This window comes from Canis lupus, chromosome 6, assembly GCF_048164855.1.
Source record: "Canis lupus baileyi chromosome 6, mCanLup2.hap1, whole genome shotgun sequence".
NCBI classification, from domain to species: domain Eukaryota; kingdom Metazoa; phylum Chordata; class Mammalia; order Carnivora; family Canidae; genus Canis; species Canis lupus.
The window spans coordinates 71,318,999-71,336,821 of record NC_132843.1 but is presented as its reverse complement, the minus strand read 5'-3'; the positions used below and the strand labels follow the sequence as shown (position 1 = coordinate 71,336,821).

Sequence of the window (17,823 nt, the reverse complement as noted above, 5' to 3'; positions counted from 1 at the left end):
TTTCCCTTGTTAAATTGTTCTAATCACTGCTTATTCTGTCTCAAGCTTTTGGCCAATCCCCATTGCTGCTTCCTCCTGAGGTTCCAGTGAAATGCTTTCATTCATCTTTCTGCTCAGAAGAACCAAAAGTGTTTCCAGAAGAAACTAGATCATTGCATAGCATGTGAAAAACCAAATGTTCTGTATATAAAAGTGTCTAGAGTAAAGCATTTGTGTTTTGTGACACCTATAATCCCCTTAGAAGTTTACACACTTCCAGCCTATTTCTGAATTTGTGGTTCTCTGATGAGGCTTAATCAGATTCATCAGTTATTCATGAAGTACTTATTATGTGCAAGGCTAAAGCTGCTAAATATATGAATACCAGATAAATGTGGCATTACTATACATAAAAACTCTTATATATTTCAATTTTTGAGAAAACAAAGCATGTGATACTAGTAGTATACAAGGGAAATAAATACCATAATGTAGTGCTGAGATGATAAGAGGGTATGATTTTTTCTTCTACACTAACTAAACTTATACCTGATGCTTGGGACTCATTTTCAATATATCTTCCTCTATCAAACTCACTGTTACTCTTTAGATTTGTGCCTAATATCATCATCTTCTCTAAAGTTTTTCTGAATTCATAAAAACTGATGAATTCACTTTTCCTACAATGAATTTCCAAAATATTTTTTTATCTACCTACTGGTTTTAGATACTTTCTCTATCATATAATAGTGACTTGTCAATAAAAATAATTGTGAAAACACAGATGATGATAGTGATAATCCTGATAAAAATGATGACAAAGGGAGCAGGCACTGTTCTGAGTGTATTACTGTATTACTTCATTTAACTCCCACAACCACCCTATGAGGGCAATACCTACTATTTTCATCTGAAAAATGAGGAAACTTGAGAACTTAAATAACTTGCCTGATTCACAAAGCTAAGAAGCAGAAGAGCTGAGACTGTGGCTGGGGCTTGATAAATCTTTACTAAACATTGCACTGTTTAGATGTGAGGAGAAAGGCAGAGATTAGAATATTTGGAATGTCACCATTTTACGGCTTGAGCATATTCAAAATCAGATCAAAATAAATGTTTCAGAGAACAAAGATTCAGAGGAAGAGCCCCCTGACATACTAGAGCCCACTCTATCTAATGTAATTGGTTTGGGTATGCCTATGTTTGCAATAAAGAATCATTCTGATCAGGCTATCATTGTGAAAAAGGGAATGCTCATTACTCACCTGTCTTATAAAGAAGTCTCCATGAATTAGAGAAACAATTCCAAAGTTTGTGTACTTAAAAATATGATCCATCAACCACATCATTTGTGCAACAACCTAAAAGAAATAATTACACGTTAAATAGAAGAAACCTGCTACAGTGCAGCCAGCTCTCTAAATTTTAAATATAATCATCCAAGCATATACTCTTAATTAACCTAATATCTTAAATCTAGTGTTCATTTCTACAATTAAGGAACAAAGTCTCCAAGAAAAATAATAGTCCTGATTCCAAGTCTTGAGATCCCAGGTCTCATGTATATACACATATTACTACCTAACAAATAAAGCTGAATTAACTTCTTAAGTTTGGACTTCATGATTTCAAATTTGTTCTACCATAAACAAAGTCTCTGATAATTCTTATTTAACTTGTAAAATTATTTTGAAACAATAAAATGAAGTTATCAAAATAAGGGTTATAAGTTTAATTAATAAGCACTAAAGCTTTATAAAATATGACTTTATCTAAATGGCTAAAATTTTAAGTTATAAATTATGAATGTATAAATGTAAAATTATAAAATTTTATAAAAGTACTAAAATGTCCAAAATAAAAGAACATTCAAAATTCATATCATATAATGATTTATACATTCTACTGTTAAAAAGAATATTTGTTAGTTTATGCAAGGCTATACTCTTTATCAGCACAAAAATATTATAGCATCTCAGTTCTTAAACATAGAAATATCCTTTGCTGATAAGAGTCAATACTCATATTAAGAGCAAATGACTTTATTTCAAACAAATTTCAAAATTAAATATAAGTGTAAACAGGGGTCTAATTAATAAACTAGTTAACTGTTCCTCTCTGCTGAAGAAATGGCATTCCTTGTTATAATCTTTAAATAAATTCATTAAAAGCTACAGTCTCAATCAAGAATGCAATAGAGCTCTACTTTGGTTTCTAAGGGAATAATATATGTAAAACTTCAACTCAAAGCACCAAATTATATGAATTTATATATTAGGAAAAAAATTAGCATTGACACTCCCACACTGCTTTTACAGAAACATTATAAAACCTGACAAATAATGTAACATTCAAGCTTCTGCCTTAATTTTTCACCATCACTAAATAGTTCAATTACAAAACTCCTATCCCATCAGCTTTCCTATGTTAAATCACTTTGAAAAAAAAATAAAGATACATGGCCAGTAAAGAACTGATTCCCCAAGTCAACTAATACAGAATAAAGTGATTGCCAACATCTCATTTTTCAGTCTTGTTTTGCTTTGTAATGACTTTGTTTAAATAGATTGAGATTTGAACTAAATGGAATTTGCTGAAAAGTGCTCCAAAGAACAAACCAAAAACAAGTGGTTTCAATCTATAAAATACTTGAGTTTTATACACAATATGAAGTTTAGTGGCAATTTATTGATTTCTGGGTTTAAAATACCAACGCTAAAGCAACAAGCTTTTATATTTAACCTTACATTTACAGTGGATTTATTTCTTCAATTAGAATGGTCATCTAAAACAAATCAATTCAATAAAATAGCCAAGCTATCTTCTGAGATTTGTATGGATAATTCTGTCCTAATTTGTATGGATAATTCTGTCCTTATTTTAGAGGAAATGTTACAAATCAATAAATGTTTATTACATGTCTAATAAAGTTCTTTTGATAGAAATAAAAATTCTTGTGGTGCCCGGGTGGATTAGTTGGTTAAAAGTCTGCCTTCAGCTCAAGTCATGATTCTGGGGTCCTGCATTGGACTCCCTTCTCAGTGGGGAGTCTGCTTCTCCCGCTCACTCTACCCTCCCCCCATTCATGCTCTTTCTCTCTCTTCTCTCTCTCTTGCTCTCACTCTTGCTCAGTCTCTCTCTCAAATAAATAAATAAAACCTTTAAAAAAAAGAAAGAAAGAAAAATTCTTAGTTTTGTCATCGTTTACCATAAAAGGGCATGGCTCAATTCACAGATACCATTTAAAAGGCACCAGCACATTTAGAAAATACAATTAATTCTTCGTTTTATAGTCCTCGAATGAAGGTCAGTAAATACCAGTTGCCTGAAGCAACTCTTCAAATGTCAATGTTTCATAGGCCTGTCACTCAGAACAGAATTAGTCCACATCAATTATTCTTTATCTGGAAGCATGGGTGTTCTAAATATAGAAAACATCTAGAGAGGCTTACATGAAGGACTCCATCCTTTATACCCTTCTGAAATTATAGTAAACTGAATGGTTGTCCTGTTTAGAAATTTGTAGGGATAATTTTGGTTGTCACAATGACTAGGGAGTGCTACCAGCATTTAGTGGGTAGCAGTCAGGTATGGAAAACATACAGCAACGCCCAAGACAGTTCAGTACAACAGTGCTGTCCTACCAAAATGCCAACAGAAATCCGGATGAGTGACATTAACAGGTAGTACAAGAAGTCTCCTACTAAATTTTAAAAGCTTTGTTACAATAACATTGCTTTTAAACACATTTTTTAATTGGCCCACAATTCAGCATTAGCCTTCTTTTTTTGTTTTTGTTTTTTTAAAGATTTTATTTATTCATTCATGATAGACATAGAGAGAGAGAGGCAGAGACACAGATAGAGGGAGAAGCAGGCTCCATGCCAGGAGCCCGACGCAGGACTCAATCCCAGGACTCCAGGATCGCGCCCTGGACCAAAGGCAGGCACCAAACCACTGAGCCACCCAGGGATCCCCATAGCCTTCTTTTTTTGAATGTACCCACAGAGTATGCCATAAGCCAAGTCAACATTTGTATTGGTAAGTGTAAATTAATATTGCCCTATGCTTATCTAGGCAGGAGGGAGAGATTATGATGCTTCCAGCTTTTTATTTCTCAATTACTCCTTTATGAAAGAAGATAAAAAATTCCTCAAGATTTCAAGTTATTTGCTAATATCAGATCATAATAAAAATGTTTGGTATAACTAATCTGAAAATAAAAATAAAATTACTCTGGACAGAAAAATGAACCTAAGTCAAACTACAAAAGCAAACAAGTGAGACAAATTTTCCTTTGTCTGCATAATTAGTGAATTTCAGATTACCTACTATTCTAGTTAATATAGTTATTATCCATGACAAACTGGGGTGAGAATAATAAAGTTAGGTGTATTTATACTGACCATTATAATCATTCTTTGAAATTAAAAAACCAATTAAGGACACTGTAAGGCCTCAGAATAATTACCATGTCATTAAGAATAAAAATGTTAATTGGGGATTCTCTTTGATGAAAAGCCAAATACACTAGTCATTACAAAATTTTAACATCACAAGTAATAAATATTATTATAAGTGCAAACCTATTTATACAGTGATATTCTCTTAACAGTTCAAGATTCTGAATATAAGAAAGGTTTGAATTTATTCCACATTCCAGCAAGATTATGCCTCTGCTTTCCAGATAAACAGATTCTATAATAACCAAACATATTTTCCTTTACTCTCACCTCATTTTCTGACTCTCCTACCCATCCTGAGCTACTGCATCAAAATCTCTGGGACCTAAACACACTACGCTAGTCTTGCCTTGGTGCTCTGGCCAATACTGTTTCACTAAGGAAGAAGGCACTTGCTTCATCACTCTAACTATGCCAAGTTTATGTCCTCTCCCCTCTACAAAGTTTTCTATACCTGTTGTAGATGGGGGGCTCACCCTCCACTAAATAACTTTCACTTTGCAATTCAGTATTGGTCATTATACTTTCCCTCCACTTGCGCTGAACTCTTAGATCCTTTAGGACAGCGTTTTACAGGATGGTATTCTATTACAGTCACTGACCATAAATATGAAGTACTTAATAAACTCTATTCATTTGTTTCTTTACTATTAGGATAAATATTAACTCCCTTAATTTATACACTCTCTATTTATTTAGTTTTCTATGAACGCAACCTCTTTAACTTCTAAGGTGACAATTCTTTTAATGCTAAAGACTGAATTTATTTTATACCCGCTCAGTTGATAGATGGATTTTAGTTATCAATATAAGCCATATAAAAACGATGGTTCATACATAACCTAGCAACACTTAATAAAATGGGCCTAATATCTTTTCTTTCAATCCAAAATATTTACCTTTATTTCTTGGGGTACACATCCCCAAGATCACCTAATTCACTGACCAACTTAGCCTCTTTCATCTTAAACAATACTGCTTTTTGTGTCTGTATTGTTCAAGCCAGTGATTCACCACTTCACCTCAAGACAGCCCTCAATCTGATTATCTTAACTGTTTTTACCTCATCTATCTTTTAAAAAATAGCTTTATGGAGATATCATTTACATTACTTTCCAGTTACTTTTTTGAAAGTCTCCACATCCCTGTCCTAGATTTAGAATTATATTTAGAATTATAGATGAGAATTCTAATTATAGTTAGAATTACCTAGAATTGTATATATTTTTCTTTTTAAAATTTTCTCAATTTTCAGGAAAAGTATAGATATTAAAGTTAATGTTCTAAACCATAGTAAGACACTTGAATTGATTCTTTGTTAATCTCTCCCTTCTGCTGTCTATCTCTGCCTTCAGGATGGCTTACCAGTCCTTTGTCTTGGAGGCACATCATCAGAGTGCACACATCTCCTGTTGCCTGATGATTCACCAACATTACTGCTTCATCTTTTGAAACTGCTTTAATATCGTCCCCCCATTCCATCACTGTAAGAATAAAAAAGCCATGACTTTAAAGAGTTTACATTACCAGTAACCTTATGTTAGAAAAACTGCTGTACATCAATGATGATGATACATCACCTAGCTAAAACTTCTCAAAGTTGCAACTAAGTTTACTTCCTCTAAACATCAAGATATAAAATTTTATAAAGCCCCAAAATACCCATTAAAATGTAAAATGGTCATCCTTTGATCTAGAAGTTCTATTTCTTAGAATTTATCCTGTACAAACATCTGTACAAATAGGCAAAGATATATGCATAAGGGATGTTTATTGGAACTTAAATGTTCACCAATAAGGGAGTGAAAAGAAAGTAATAATATAAGGGAAGAGTATAAATCCACTGAAAGTATAGAGGGTATCTCTCTATACACTAACACTTGACTTGTTATCAAGGAAACAAAGCAAATCACAAAACAGTACATATAGCATGATTCCACCTTTTTAGAGAAGGAATAAAATTTATGTTATTTGATACAGTGAAAAATATCTTGGGGAATGAAATCCAAACTATTGATACTGATCATGATTAGGACAAGGTTTCCAGAGCCCTTCAAATTCTACTTCATAATAAAATGTGAAACATTACAAATATATGCAAGTATTTTCATTTTAAAATAAGAAAACTAGTAAATATGTTACATTTATTAAAAATCTCTAGACAAAAAGTCATTGGACCTAAACCTATATGTACACTCTAAGGAAAACAGTGGTGTCCCCTTATAGTTATGTTTCATTTTACAGTAAATCTACTTCACAGAAAAAAATATAATCGAGCCTCAGTTCTGAACATCAGGATTCTACAAGACAAAGTTTCTAAGGTTCCTCAAATGTTTGACATAAATTATGAGAGGCTGATTATGCATTAGTATTCACGCATCTCACACATGCTAAAGGAAAAGAAATCAAGCCACCTGTGTGTAATAATTCTGGATGAAATAGGCATGGGGAGATGTGGAGCACACCTGCTTTGCCTCTTCCAGCTCCACTCCTTCTCCAGACACCATTCACTGTCACCCCAACATTAGTGGAACTCCTCATAGGAGTTCATGTGAGAAAAGGGATCTAATTTTTTCTTTCTTTTAAAACTCACTTAAGCAAGGCATGTATTTATTGATTTTAAAGACCTTAAAATTTTGTACTAAGGAAATTTCAGCTGAGCTAAACATACAGTATTAAGTTATGTGACCTCCTTGCAAAGTGAGATATTCCAATCATTCTATCAGATATTATTGCCAACACTCAAATAGCTTATATTGTATAGGAAAATTTTTAATTTTTTTTAACTGAATGCAGCATAAAACTACATTAAAAGGATGTCAAGGGATGCCTGGGTGGCTCAGTGGTTGGGCAGCTGCCTTCAGCTCAGGTCGTTATCCAAGGATCCGGGACCAAGTCCCACATCGGGCTCCTGCGAAGAGCCTGGTTCTCCCTCTGCCTATGTCTCTCTCTCTCTCATGAATAAATAAATAAATCTTAAAAAGAAAAAAAAAAGGATGTCAAATAATCCTTAAGAAATAGAGGCAGAATACTGGGAGAGAGCCCAGATCCTTGAAAAATGCAGCAGTACTAACTTTCCTTCCAGTGGCCTTTCCTTCCCCAAGTTCTAATTCAGCTCAGCTGACAAGCTAACTACCAAAACATATTTAAACAGCTGCTGTATCAAACATTGCTGTGGGGAGTATGAATTGGTACAACAGTTTGGGAAGTCAATTTGGCAATATATATCAAAACTGAGAAATGCAGAAAGCTTTTTACTCAGAAATTATACTTCTAGGAATTCAACTTACAGATATATTTATTTATGTGCAGAATGACATATGAAAAACTAGTTACTACAGCTCTGTAAGAACAAAGAGGAAGGGGTGCCTTGGTGATGCAGTTGGTTAAGCAGCTGACTCTTGGTTTTGGCTTGGGTTGTGATCTCATGGTCTTGAGACCGAGCCCCACATAGGGCTCCATGCTCAGCTTGGAGTCTGCTTGAGATTCTCTCTCCCTTTCACCGTGGCCCTCCTCCCTCTCATGTGCTCTCTTTCTCTCAAATAAATAAATCTTAGAAAAAAATAAAGAGGAAAGAGAGACTAGCAAGGGAGACTAGCTCAAATTCATAGAAATTGAAAAAAATAATGGTTGCCAGGAAGGAGAAATGTGAAGGTGTTGTTCAATTCATAGAGAGCTTCAGTCTTGCAAGATGAAAAAGTTCTATAGATTGGTTACACAATAATGTGAATATACTTAACAATGCTGAACTGTACACTTAAAAATAGTTAAGATGGGGGTGCCTGGATGGCTCAGTTGAGCAATTTTGGTTTTAGCTGAGGTCATGATCTCATGGGTTGTGGGATCAAGGCCCACCCACATCATGTGGCTCCACACTTGTGTGGAGTTGGCTCAAGATTCTCTCTCCCCCGCTTCCTTTGCTCCTCCGCCTGCTTGTGAGCTCTCTCTAAAATAAATATTTTTAAAATCTTTTTTAAAAAATATTTATTTATTTATTCATTCATCCATAGATACACAAAGAGAGAGAGAGAGGCAAAGACACAGGCAGAGGGAGAAGCAGGCTCCACACAGGGAGCCCAATGCGGGACTCAATCCCCGGTCTCCAGGATCACACCCCAGGCTGCAGGCGGTACTAAACCGCTGCGCCACCGGGGCTGCCCTAAAAAATCTTTTAAAAAATGGTTAAGATGATAAATTTTGCTATGTATATTTCATCACAATTAAAAATTTAAAAGGGAAACTAATTAAATTATAAGTAAAGGAATATTATATAATCATAGCATTTATATACTATTATGAAATGATATACTATAAGTAATAACAGCAAAATGCAGAACAGTGTATCAGGAAAGCCATTAGTTGGGTTTTAAAAAGGATGGTGGGAGGAGTGTCTGGGTAGCTCAGTTGGTTAAGCATCCGACTCTCGATTTTGGCTCAGATCAAGATTTCAGGGTCATGAGATTGAGCCCCATGTTGGGCTTGTGCTGGGCATATAGCTTGCTTAAGATGCTCTCCTTCCCTCTCCTTCTGACCTTCCCCCCATCCTGCTTACATGCATATACACACACTCAAAAAATAAAATATAAAGGAGGGAGAGGAATATATTTGCTAAATAAAAATTCCCCCATCATGCCTCTGCTGACAACCCTTCAACAGAGACAGACAGACACACACACACACACACACACACACACTTTAATTCATTCCTCATTCAATAAATCAGCATCAGGCACTATTAGGTGTTGTGAATATAAAATAAAAAGAACAAATGTATTATTCTAATAGCAGTTAAGATGCTCAAGAAAAGTCTATCTTGGTTCTATAAATATTGAGCTATTAAGAGGTAACATGGAAAGTCTTCTGGCTCCACATCTATATAAACATAAGTTTCATAACCTAATATTTCCTTAATGTAATTTCTGCCACATTAATGGAAAATGCTAGATACCTAAGTCTATGCGATGGGAAAACATGTAAGTGAATACAACTGCAAATAAAAAGTTTTTTTACATAAATGTATCCTACCTGTTTGCTTTATATAAAGTAGATAATTCTAGTGTGTTGGCTTAAATCTCATATATTGAATTTAGAATCCTCTGAAATGGGTTCTAATGGGTGTCCCCCCCACCAAATTTTCATCCATCTAAAATCTGTAAATGGGACCTTATTTGAAAACAGGGTCTCTGCAGAAATAATCAGTTTAAGATGAGATCATACTGGATTAGGGTGGGCCCTAAATCTAAGTCCAATATGACTGGTGTCCCTTTACAAGAGGGAAAAGTGGACAGAGAGATACATAGAGAGAAACCTACATGACAACAGAGGTAGACTGGGGTGACAGATCTACAAGTTAAGGACTGAGGACAATTACCAGAAACAGCAAGAGGCAAGGAAGGATACTCCCCTAGAGCTTTCAAAGATAGCATGTCCATGCTGACATCTTGATTTTGGACTTCAAACCTTCAGAGCAGTGAGAATAAATTTCTATTATTTGAAGCCACCAGTTTGTGGTCCTCTGTTATATTATAGTAGCCCCTGAAGCTAATATACCTCACCCACCTCAACTCTTCCCATCCTTTTTCTCTCTTTCCCATTCTATTCCATACTCTCAAATTATAGTTTTTTTCTGATCAAATATGCAAAAGAATGGCACTGTTTTTAAACATCTAGAACATTTTAATAGACATCTAATGTTACATATCATAAATGGTTCTCAATGTTCATTTCTATAATCCTTTCAAGATTAAATCTAACATACTTTATCTCTCAGCCATAACTTAGCCAAAATTTATTTTCAAACTAAATGTCAATTTACTAAGACTCACATGGTATACTAAATCAAACAAGTGAAGGCAGCTCAATCAAATTCTTATTAAAAAATTATCCTGATGTAGCAATAAAGTTAAGTTGAATTTTGTAAAATCTAAATTTTTTTCCAATAAATTCAGTTTCCAATATTTATGGTATTCTTTTATCATACTTTTACCATACCACTACATACTTCAAAGACCAGTGTTAGAAAGTCATTCAGCAAACAAATCAAGATAAAAATGCTTGTAGAGGGTAGCCCTGGTGGCTCAGTGGTTTAGCGCCGCCTATAGCCCAGGGCCTGATGCTGGAGACCCAGGATCGAGTCCCAGGTCAGGCTCCCTGCATGGAGCCTGCTTCTCCCTCTGCCTGTGTCTCTGCCTCTCTCCCTCCTCTCTGTGTATTCTCATGAATAAATAAATAAAATCTTTAAAGAAAAATGCTTGTAGAGAAAAAGCATTTATTTTATGTATGAAGTAGCTATCTTCCTCAGCTCATACCTTGCTATCCTAGGACCTAGAAGTATAATAATGGAGTCAATATTTTAACTAAGGAATAAGATTATCTGCATGTTAAAGAACAGAAGCTATGGATACCTGCCAGTTCTTACACTGTACTGGATTGGAAGAACAAAAATATTTTAACATACTGTTCTATGAAACGAATTCTCAAAAAAGAACTAGGTCAGGTCCACTATTTCCAAAGAGAATGAAGGACAACTGAATAAAATCTGGAAGTTTTCTTCCAGATTTCTTCTCTACTAATAACCGAATTTTAAAATTTTTTGTTAAAAACCAAAGACAAAGATTATCACCTACCCCCCCACACACATATTTTTTCCTCCTTTTTCTAATATATCATCAATAAACCTCCCTCAAAAGTTACAGACTAGTATTGATCGAGATAGTTCACATCTCAAAAATAAATTAAAAACAGTATTAATGCACCACAAATTCCTTAAAAACAGTGATGCTTAAGGCCATTATACTGACTCACAAAACAGAATTAATATGGGGAAGAAAGGTTGCTTAACATGACCATAATAGCTCACCTAAGTTCAAAAATAAAAAAAAAATATGCCTGAAAAGTTCATGCCACAAACTGTTTTACTATTCAGTGCTTCATATTTCTTATTTACAAAATATTGATAGTATTAAGGCTACTCAAATATAAAATGAAAATCAATGCTATATAATTGACAGAAATACTGGGTAACTGGATTACATGACAGTAGAAGTCACTTTTGGAATCACTATTAAGTACAAGAGTCATATTTCTACTGTGTCTTGCCAGGTCAGGTATTCACTATTTAGTGAAGAATAAAGAACGACCCACTACCACCAAAAGAGAAAAAAAAATCCATGAAAGAATTTTACATACCTCAAGAACTGTGGCTGTTAATAGCCCACACTGGAGGCAGACTGGGTTCATCTAAAGTTAGGGGAGAGCAGAGCAAATGGCGCAAGAGAGAAGAGACTGAGGCTATTAATTAAGAGTGGCTGTGAGAAAGCAGGCACTGATTAGTGGAGAGGAGGCTGGCTGGTGAGGAAGAGCCGAGCAAGGGGGAGATTAAAAGAAACCAGAGTGGCAGCTACTCTGATAGAGATACTCAGTGCCATCCCCTTTTTCCACCCTTACTCATCCTATTCAAATTCTCAGATGTAGGGTCCAGACATTAGGAAAAGCTCCTGATTCCACTTCTAGGTATTTATCTGAAGAAAAGAAAAATACAAACTGGAAAAGATAATGTGCACCTCCACGTTCACTGCAGCATTATTTACATTAGCCGAGATAGGGAAACAACTTATGTTCATCAATGAATGAATGGATAAACACACACACACACACACACACAAACACACCATGGAGGAATATTATTCAGCCATAAAAGGAGTGAAGTCTTGCCATTTGCAATAATATGGATAGACCTTGAGGGTTTTATGCTAAGTAAAATAAGTCAGAGAAAGACACTGTATGACCTTTTTAAATATGTGGAATCTTTTTTAAAAAAAGATTTTATTTATTCATTTGACAGAAAGAGAGCATAAGCAGGCAGAGGGAAAGGGAGAAGCAGGCTCCCCGAGGAGCAGGGAGCCTGATGTGGGGGGCTCAATCTTAGGACTCTGGGATCATGACCTGAGCCAAAAGCAGATGCTCAACTGACTGAGCCACCCAGGTGCCCCATTATATGTGGAATCTTAAAAGCAAGCCAACAAACAAATGCCAAGCTTAAAGACACAGAAAACAAGCTAGTGGTTGCCAGAGGGTTGTGGGAGTGGGGATGGGGAATGGATGAACTGTTTTGGGTTTGTTTTTTGGTTTTTTGGTTTTTTAGTTTAAATAAATTGTTAAATTTTTTAAAAAGTGCATTGTTACGTGTTATTACCAGATACCCCCCAAAAGCCTTTAATGTGAAAGACAGAAAACAGAAAAATAAAAGACCTGGAGGAAATAGAAACAATACATGAAAAAGAAAACTTCAAAAGAGACCAGCATTAATACACTGAAATAAGAGGTGATGATGATGATGGCAATATAACCATGAGATAAGAACAAGATGCTTAAAAAAAAAAAAAAAAAGGAACATTTAGAGAAGAAAAAGGAGCTGTTGGAAATCACCATGTTAGCAAAATTAAAATCTTAATAGAAAGACTGGGAGGTGAAGTTAGGGAAATCTGGAAAGTAGATTAAGAGTTGAAAAACAGGAGAGAAAAGATTTGAACATGAGAAGACCATTCCACAAAGTCTAATATTCAAATAACAGAAGTTCCAGAAAAAAGAACAGAGGAAAAGAAATCAAAGAAATAATTAAAGAACATCTGAGGATGTGAATTTCCAGATTAACAGGGAACATCCAGTAACCAGTACAGTGGATGAAAATACCCACATCGAGGCATATATACAAAGTTTCAGAACAATGCAGCCAAAGAGAAGATCTACAAATGTTCAGAAAGAAAAAAATAGGAAACAAAGGTAAGGACAACAGACTTTGGACAACAGCTATAAAAAGTTAAAAAGCAAGTGACAGTTTCAAAAACCTGAAGAACTATTTCCAACCTGGAATTCTCTACCCAAACTATCCATCAGGTGTGCAACATCTTAAAAAAACAAACCTCTTATTCTCAGGAAGCTGGATATGTGCTTGCCAAATAAGGGGATAAACCAAGAAAGAGAAAACTATGATATAAGAAGCTGGAAATGCAAATCCAAGGACAGGCAAAAGGAATTCCCAGGATGATAGGAAAAGGATGTCAGGTCCCAGGGTGTTAGTTAGCTGCATGTTAGACTTGCTAGATAACCAGTCCAAACTGGGGTTAAGTTGGGTTTCCTAGAGAGATTGTCCAAAAAGATGAAATTGACAGAATAGCATACAAATGACTTGAGAACTCTAAAACTAACAAGAAGCTTGGGGTTGAATTAGTGATCATTTCAGAGAGAAGTAAGCAAAAGAAAATCAAAACAAAAAACAAAAATAAAAATTACTAACTCTAGGGAAAACACTGTAGGAAAGTGAAAGTAAACACAACTTTATTATATGGCTCAGCTATGTATAGATTATATATTCATAATTAAAGAACACTGCTGAATATTGATATAATAAAAATTATAATAAAATTCAAATACAAACTGGAAAAAATACTTTTTAAGGTATTACTTAAAAACAGTATAAATATTAACTTTTTCTAAAAATGTATAGTTTCCAAACATTTAAATAATATAATATATGTTATATAATATATAAAATAATATAAATAATAATTAAACAATTTAAACAATACCAAACAACACACAGGAAACAATCACCCAAAATTCCACTATCCAGAGATAAGAAGATGCTATTAAAACTGTGTAGCATATCTTCCAGTGATTTTTCTATGTATATAAAGATAAATTTTCAATTAGCAATAATCATGCCTCGGATAAATCTCATTGGCTATGATAACTGCCACTGTGCAAAGCTTATATAAAGATAACTTTTCAAGCCAAAAAGGAATGATACTTAACATATTGCCTTATACCATTTGAAATTTAATATCATATAAAATTGCTGTCATGAAATATGCTTCCACATTATTTTTAATGGCTATATAATCATTTATTACATGTAAGTCCTGTAGCTTAGTTAATTCCCTAATGCTGATTACTAGCTATTTATTATAGAAAGTGCTAGACAAATAAATACACAAAGCAAAGAACTGTGGGATTTCTGATCTAAAAACTATGGTGACATTCTTAAAACAAAGAGTAAAAATGTTTCTATTTACAAATGTTATCAAAACAAGTAAGTCAAACACACAAAAAAGAATTTTAGGAAGTAATAGAACTGCTGTATATCTTCATTGTGGTGGTGTTTATATAACTGAATATGTGTCAAAAACTCAGAGGCTATAAACTACAAAGGGTAAATTTTACTGTATGCAAATTATACAACAATAAACTTGACTGAAAAACACATAACAAATTTAGAAGACATGACTTTTCAATATATTCTTTGAGTCAGTCAGTGAATAAACTCGTAGAAATCTAAAATCTTTTTTGGATGTAAATAAGTTCTAAACGGATTACAGAGGACCAAAGAATCAAAAGAGCAGAAGTCAATGAAATCAATAAAAAACAGAAAAGTAAAGAAAATCAATGAAAACAAAAGAACTCTTTCAGAAAGTCCATACAATTTATAAACCTCTAGCAAAGCTAACCAACCCCCCACCCCAAATTATCAATGTCAGGAATGAAAGAGAGGACATCACTACATGCCACAAAGATTATTTAAAAATTAAAGGTATATCATGAGCAACTTTACAAACATAAATATGACAATTTGAGTGAAATGGACCAATTCCTTGAAAACCACAAACTAACAAACTCATCAAAGATTAAATAACCTGCATAGTATCTCTATTAAAAAATATTGATTATAGCCCCAAATTTCCAAATAATAATTCTTCTGGCCCAAGTGGTACCAATTGGCATATTCTACTAAACATTTAGAAAAAGAACACCAATTCTAAACCATCTCTTCCAGGAAACAGAAGATAACACCTTCAAGTTTATTATATGAGACCAGCATTACTCTGATACCAAAATCAGAAACATACAAAAGAAAACTACATTAAAATTACCATTAATATCCATTAAATTCTTTGACAAATATTAGCAAGTGGAATCCAACAGTATACATCACAACCAAGTAAGATGTATCACAGGAATGCAAGGTTGGTTCAATATCAGAAATCAATGTAATCCACCATATTAACAATCTAAATAAGAAAAACCTTCTGATCATATTGATATGGTTTAAATGGTTGTGTCTCCCTAAAATCCATATATTGAAATCCTAACCCCCAAAGGTGATGTAAATAGTCAGTGGGATCTTTGGGAGGTAATTGTCAAAAGGGTGTGGCCCTCATAAATGGGATTAGTGTCATTATAAAAGAGATCCCCCAGAGTTCTCCAGCTCATTTCACCATGTGAGGGCATAGTGAGAAGGCCAAGAACCATGGAGATAGCCCTCACCATAAGGTGAACATGCTGGCACCTTGATCTTGGCCTTCTCACTCTCCAGAACTATAAGCAATACATTTCTGTTATTTATAAGCCAACCTGTGATATTTTGCTATAGCAGCCTAAATGGACTAAGACATATGAATTGATGGACAAACAGCATATAACAAATTTCAATATTCTTTCATAATAAAAAATCTTAGTAAACTAAGAATAGAAAGGAATTTCCTCTGGATGCCTGATGGCTCAGTGGTTGAGTGTCTATCTTCAGCTCAGAGCATGATCTTGGAGTCCTGGTATTGAGTTCTCCATCAAGCTCCCCACAGGGAGTCTGTTTCTCCCTCTGCCTATGTCTCTGCCCCTCTCTGTGTCTCTCATAAACAAATAAATAAAATCTTAAAAAAAAAAAAAGGAAAGGAATTTCCTCAGTGTAATGAAGTGTTTCTACACAAAGCCCATAGCTAAGATAATATTTAGTAGTAGTTATACATTAATGCTTCCCCCATAAGATTCAGAACAGAGCAAGGACATCAAATCTCTTCTCTCTTATTTCACAGTATAGCCAGTTCAATAATACAAGGGGAAAAAAGTCATGTACGTTGGAAAGGGAGATAAAACTGTTCATATTCCAATGGCATGACTGTCTAGGTAGAATATCTCAACTAATCTACAAAAAGCTCTCATTATTGAAGGGGCACATGCACTCCAATGTTTGTAGCAGCATTATTAACAACAGCCAAATGGAAAGAGACTAACTGTCCATTGACTGATGAATGGATAAAGAAAAGATGTGGTGTGTGTACACACACACACACACACACACACACACACAGGAATATTAGGAATATTATCCAGCCATCAAATAGAGTGAAATCTTGCTATATGCACTGTGGAAATAAGTGATATAAGTCAATCAGAGAAAGATAAATATATGATTTCACTCATATATGGAATTTATGAAACAAAACAGATGAACATATGGGAAAGAAAAAAAAAGAAGGTGGAAAGCAAGCCACAGAGATGCTTAACTATTGAGAACAGACTGAGGGTCCATGGAGGGAGGTGGGTGGGGGATGGGCTAAATGAGTGATGGGTATTAAGGAGGGCACTTGCTAATGATGAGCACTGGGTATTCTATGTAAGTGATGAATCACTAAATTCTACTCCTGAAACCAATATTATACTAATGTTAAATAACTAGAATTTTAATAAAAACTTGAAACAAAAATACTCTTATTATTGAGTTTAATAAAGTTGCAGTATTTAAAGTCAACACACAAAATATCATCTTTTTTGTAACATAAATGAGTAAGAGGAAATAAAAAAATTTAAATCCTATTCATGATAGTTCAAAAAATATACTTAGATATAAATGTAAAACACATAGATGGGATCTGTACACTAAAAACTATATAACATTGAAGGCCAAGGAAGGCCAAAATAAAATGAAATGTCTGTGGATTGAAAGATTCAACATAATAAAGAGCCAATTCTCCCACAAATAAATCTACAAATATAATGTAATCTCAATCAAAATCCCAGTAAGAATTTTTTCAGATACAGACAACAGGAATCCAAAATTTATAAAGAAAGGCCAACAAACTCGAATACCCAAAATAGCTTTGAAAAAAAGAATAAAATTGGAGGACTCACACTACTCAATTTCAAAACTCACTATAAAGCTACCGTAATTGAGATGCTCTGGTACTGATAAAAGAGAGACACACAGATCAACAGAACAGAAAAGAGAGGCTAGGAATAGACCACATGAATATGGCTAAGTGATTTTTGACAAAGGTGCAAAATCAACCCCATGGAGGAAAAAAATAGTCTTTTCAACAAACAAAATTACAGAAATATGAAACCTCAACCAACACCTTGTACAACAACAAATTCAAAATGGATCAGAGAACTGAATGTAAAACTTAGAACTACAAAATTTCCAGAAGAAAACTTAGGAGAACATCCATGACCTGGTGCTAGGCAAAGTGTTCTTAGACATGACATGAAAAGCATAATCCATAAAAGAAAAAAAAATCAGTAAACTGGACTTCATCAAAATTTAAACATT

At 34.3% G+C, this 17,823-nt stretch overlaps 1 protein-coding gene and 1 pseudogene across 8 annotated transcripts in view; both read right to left on the bottom strand.

The window, feature by feature from the left end:
• Positions 1–17,823, bottom strand: part of LPGAT1 (lysophosphatidylglycerol acyltransferase 1) — a 114,318-nt gene that overhangs the window by 40,799 nt on the left and 55,696 nt on the right. For all 8 annotated transcript variants that reach the window (XM_072831151.1, XM_072831153.1, XM_072831156.1 and 5 more), the window contains exons 3-4: positions 5,808–5,926; positions 1,245–1,340 (exon numbers count right to left, since the gene is read on the bottom strand). In XM_072831151.1, the coding sequence (XP_072687252.1) occupies positions 1,245–1,340; positions 5,808–5,926 (215 nt within the window). The remainder of the gene's footprint in view (positions 1–1,244; positions 1,341–5,807; positions 5,927–17,823) is intronic.
• Positions 14,101–14,211, bottom strand: LOC140636166 (U4 spliceosomal RNA; annotated as a pseudogene).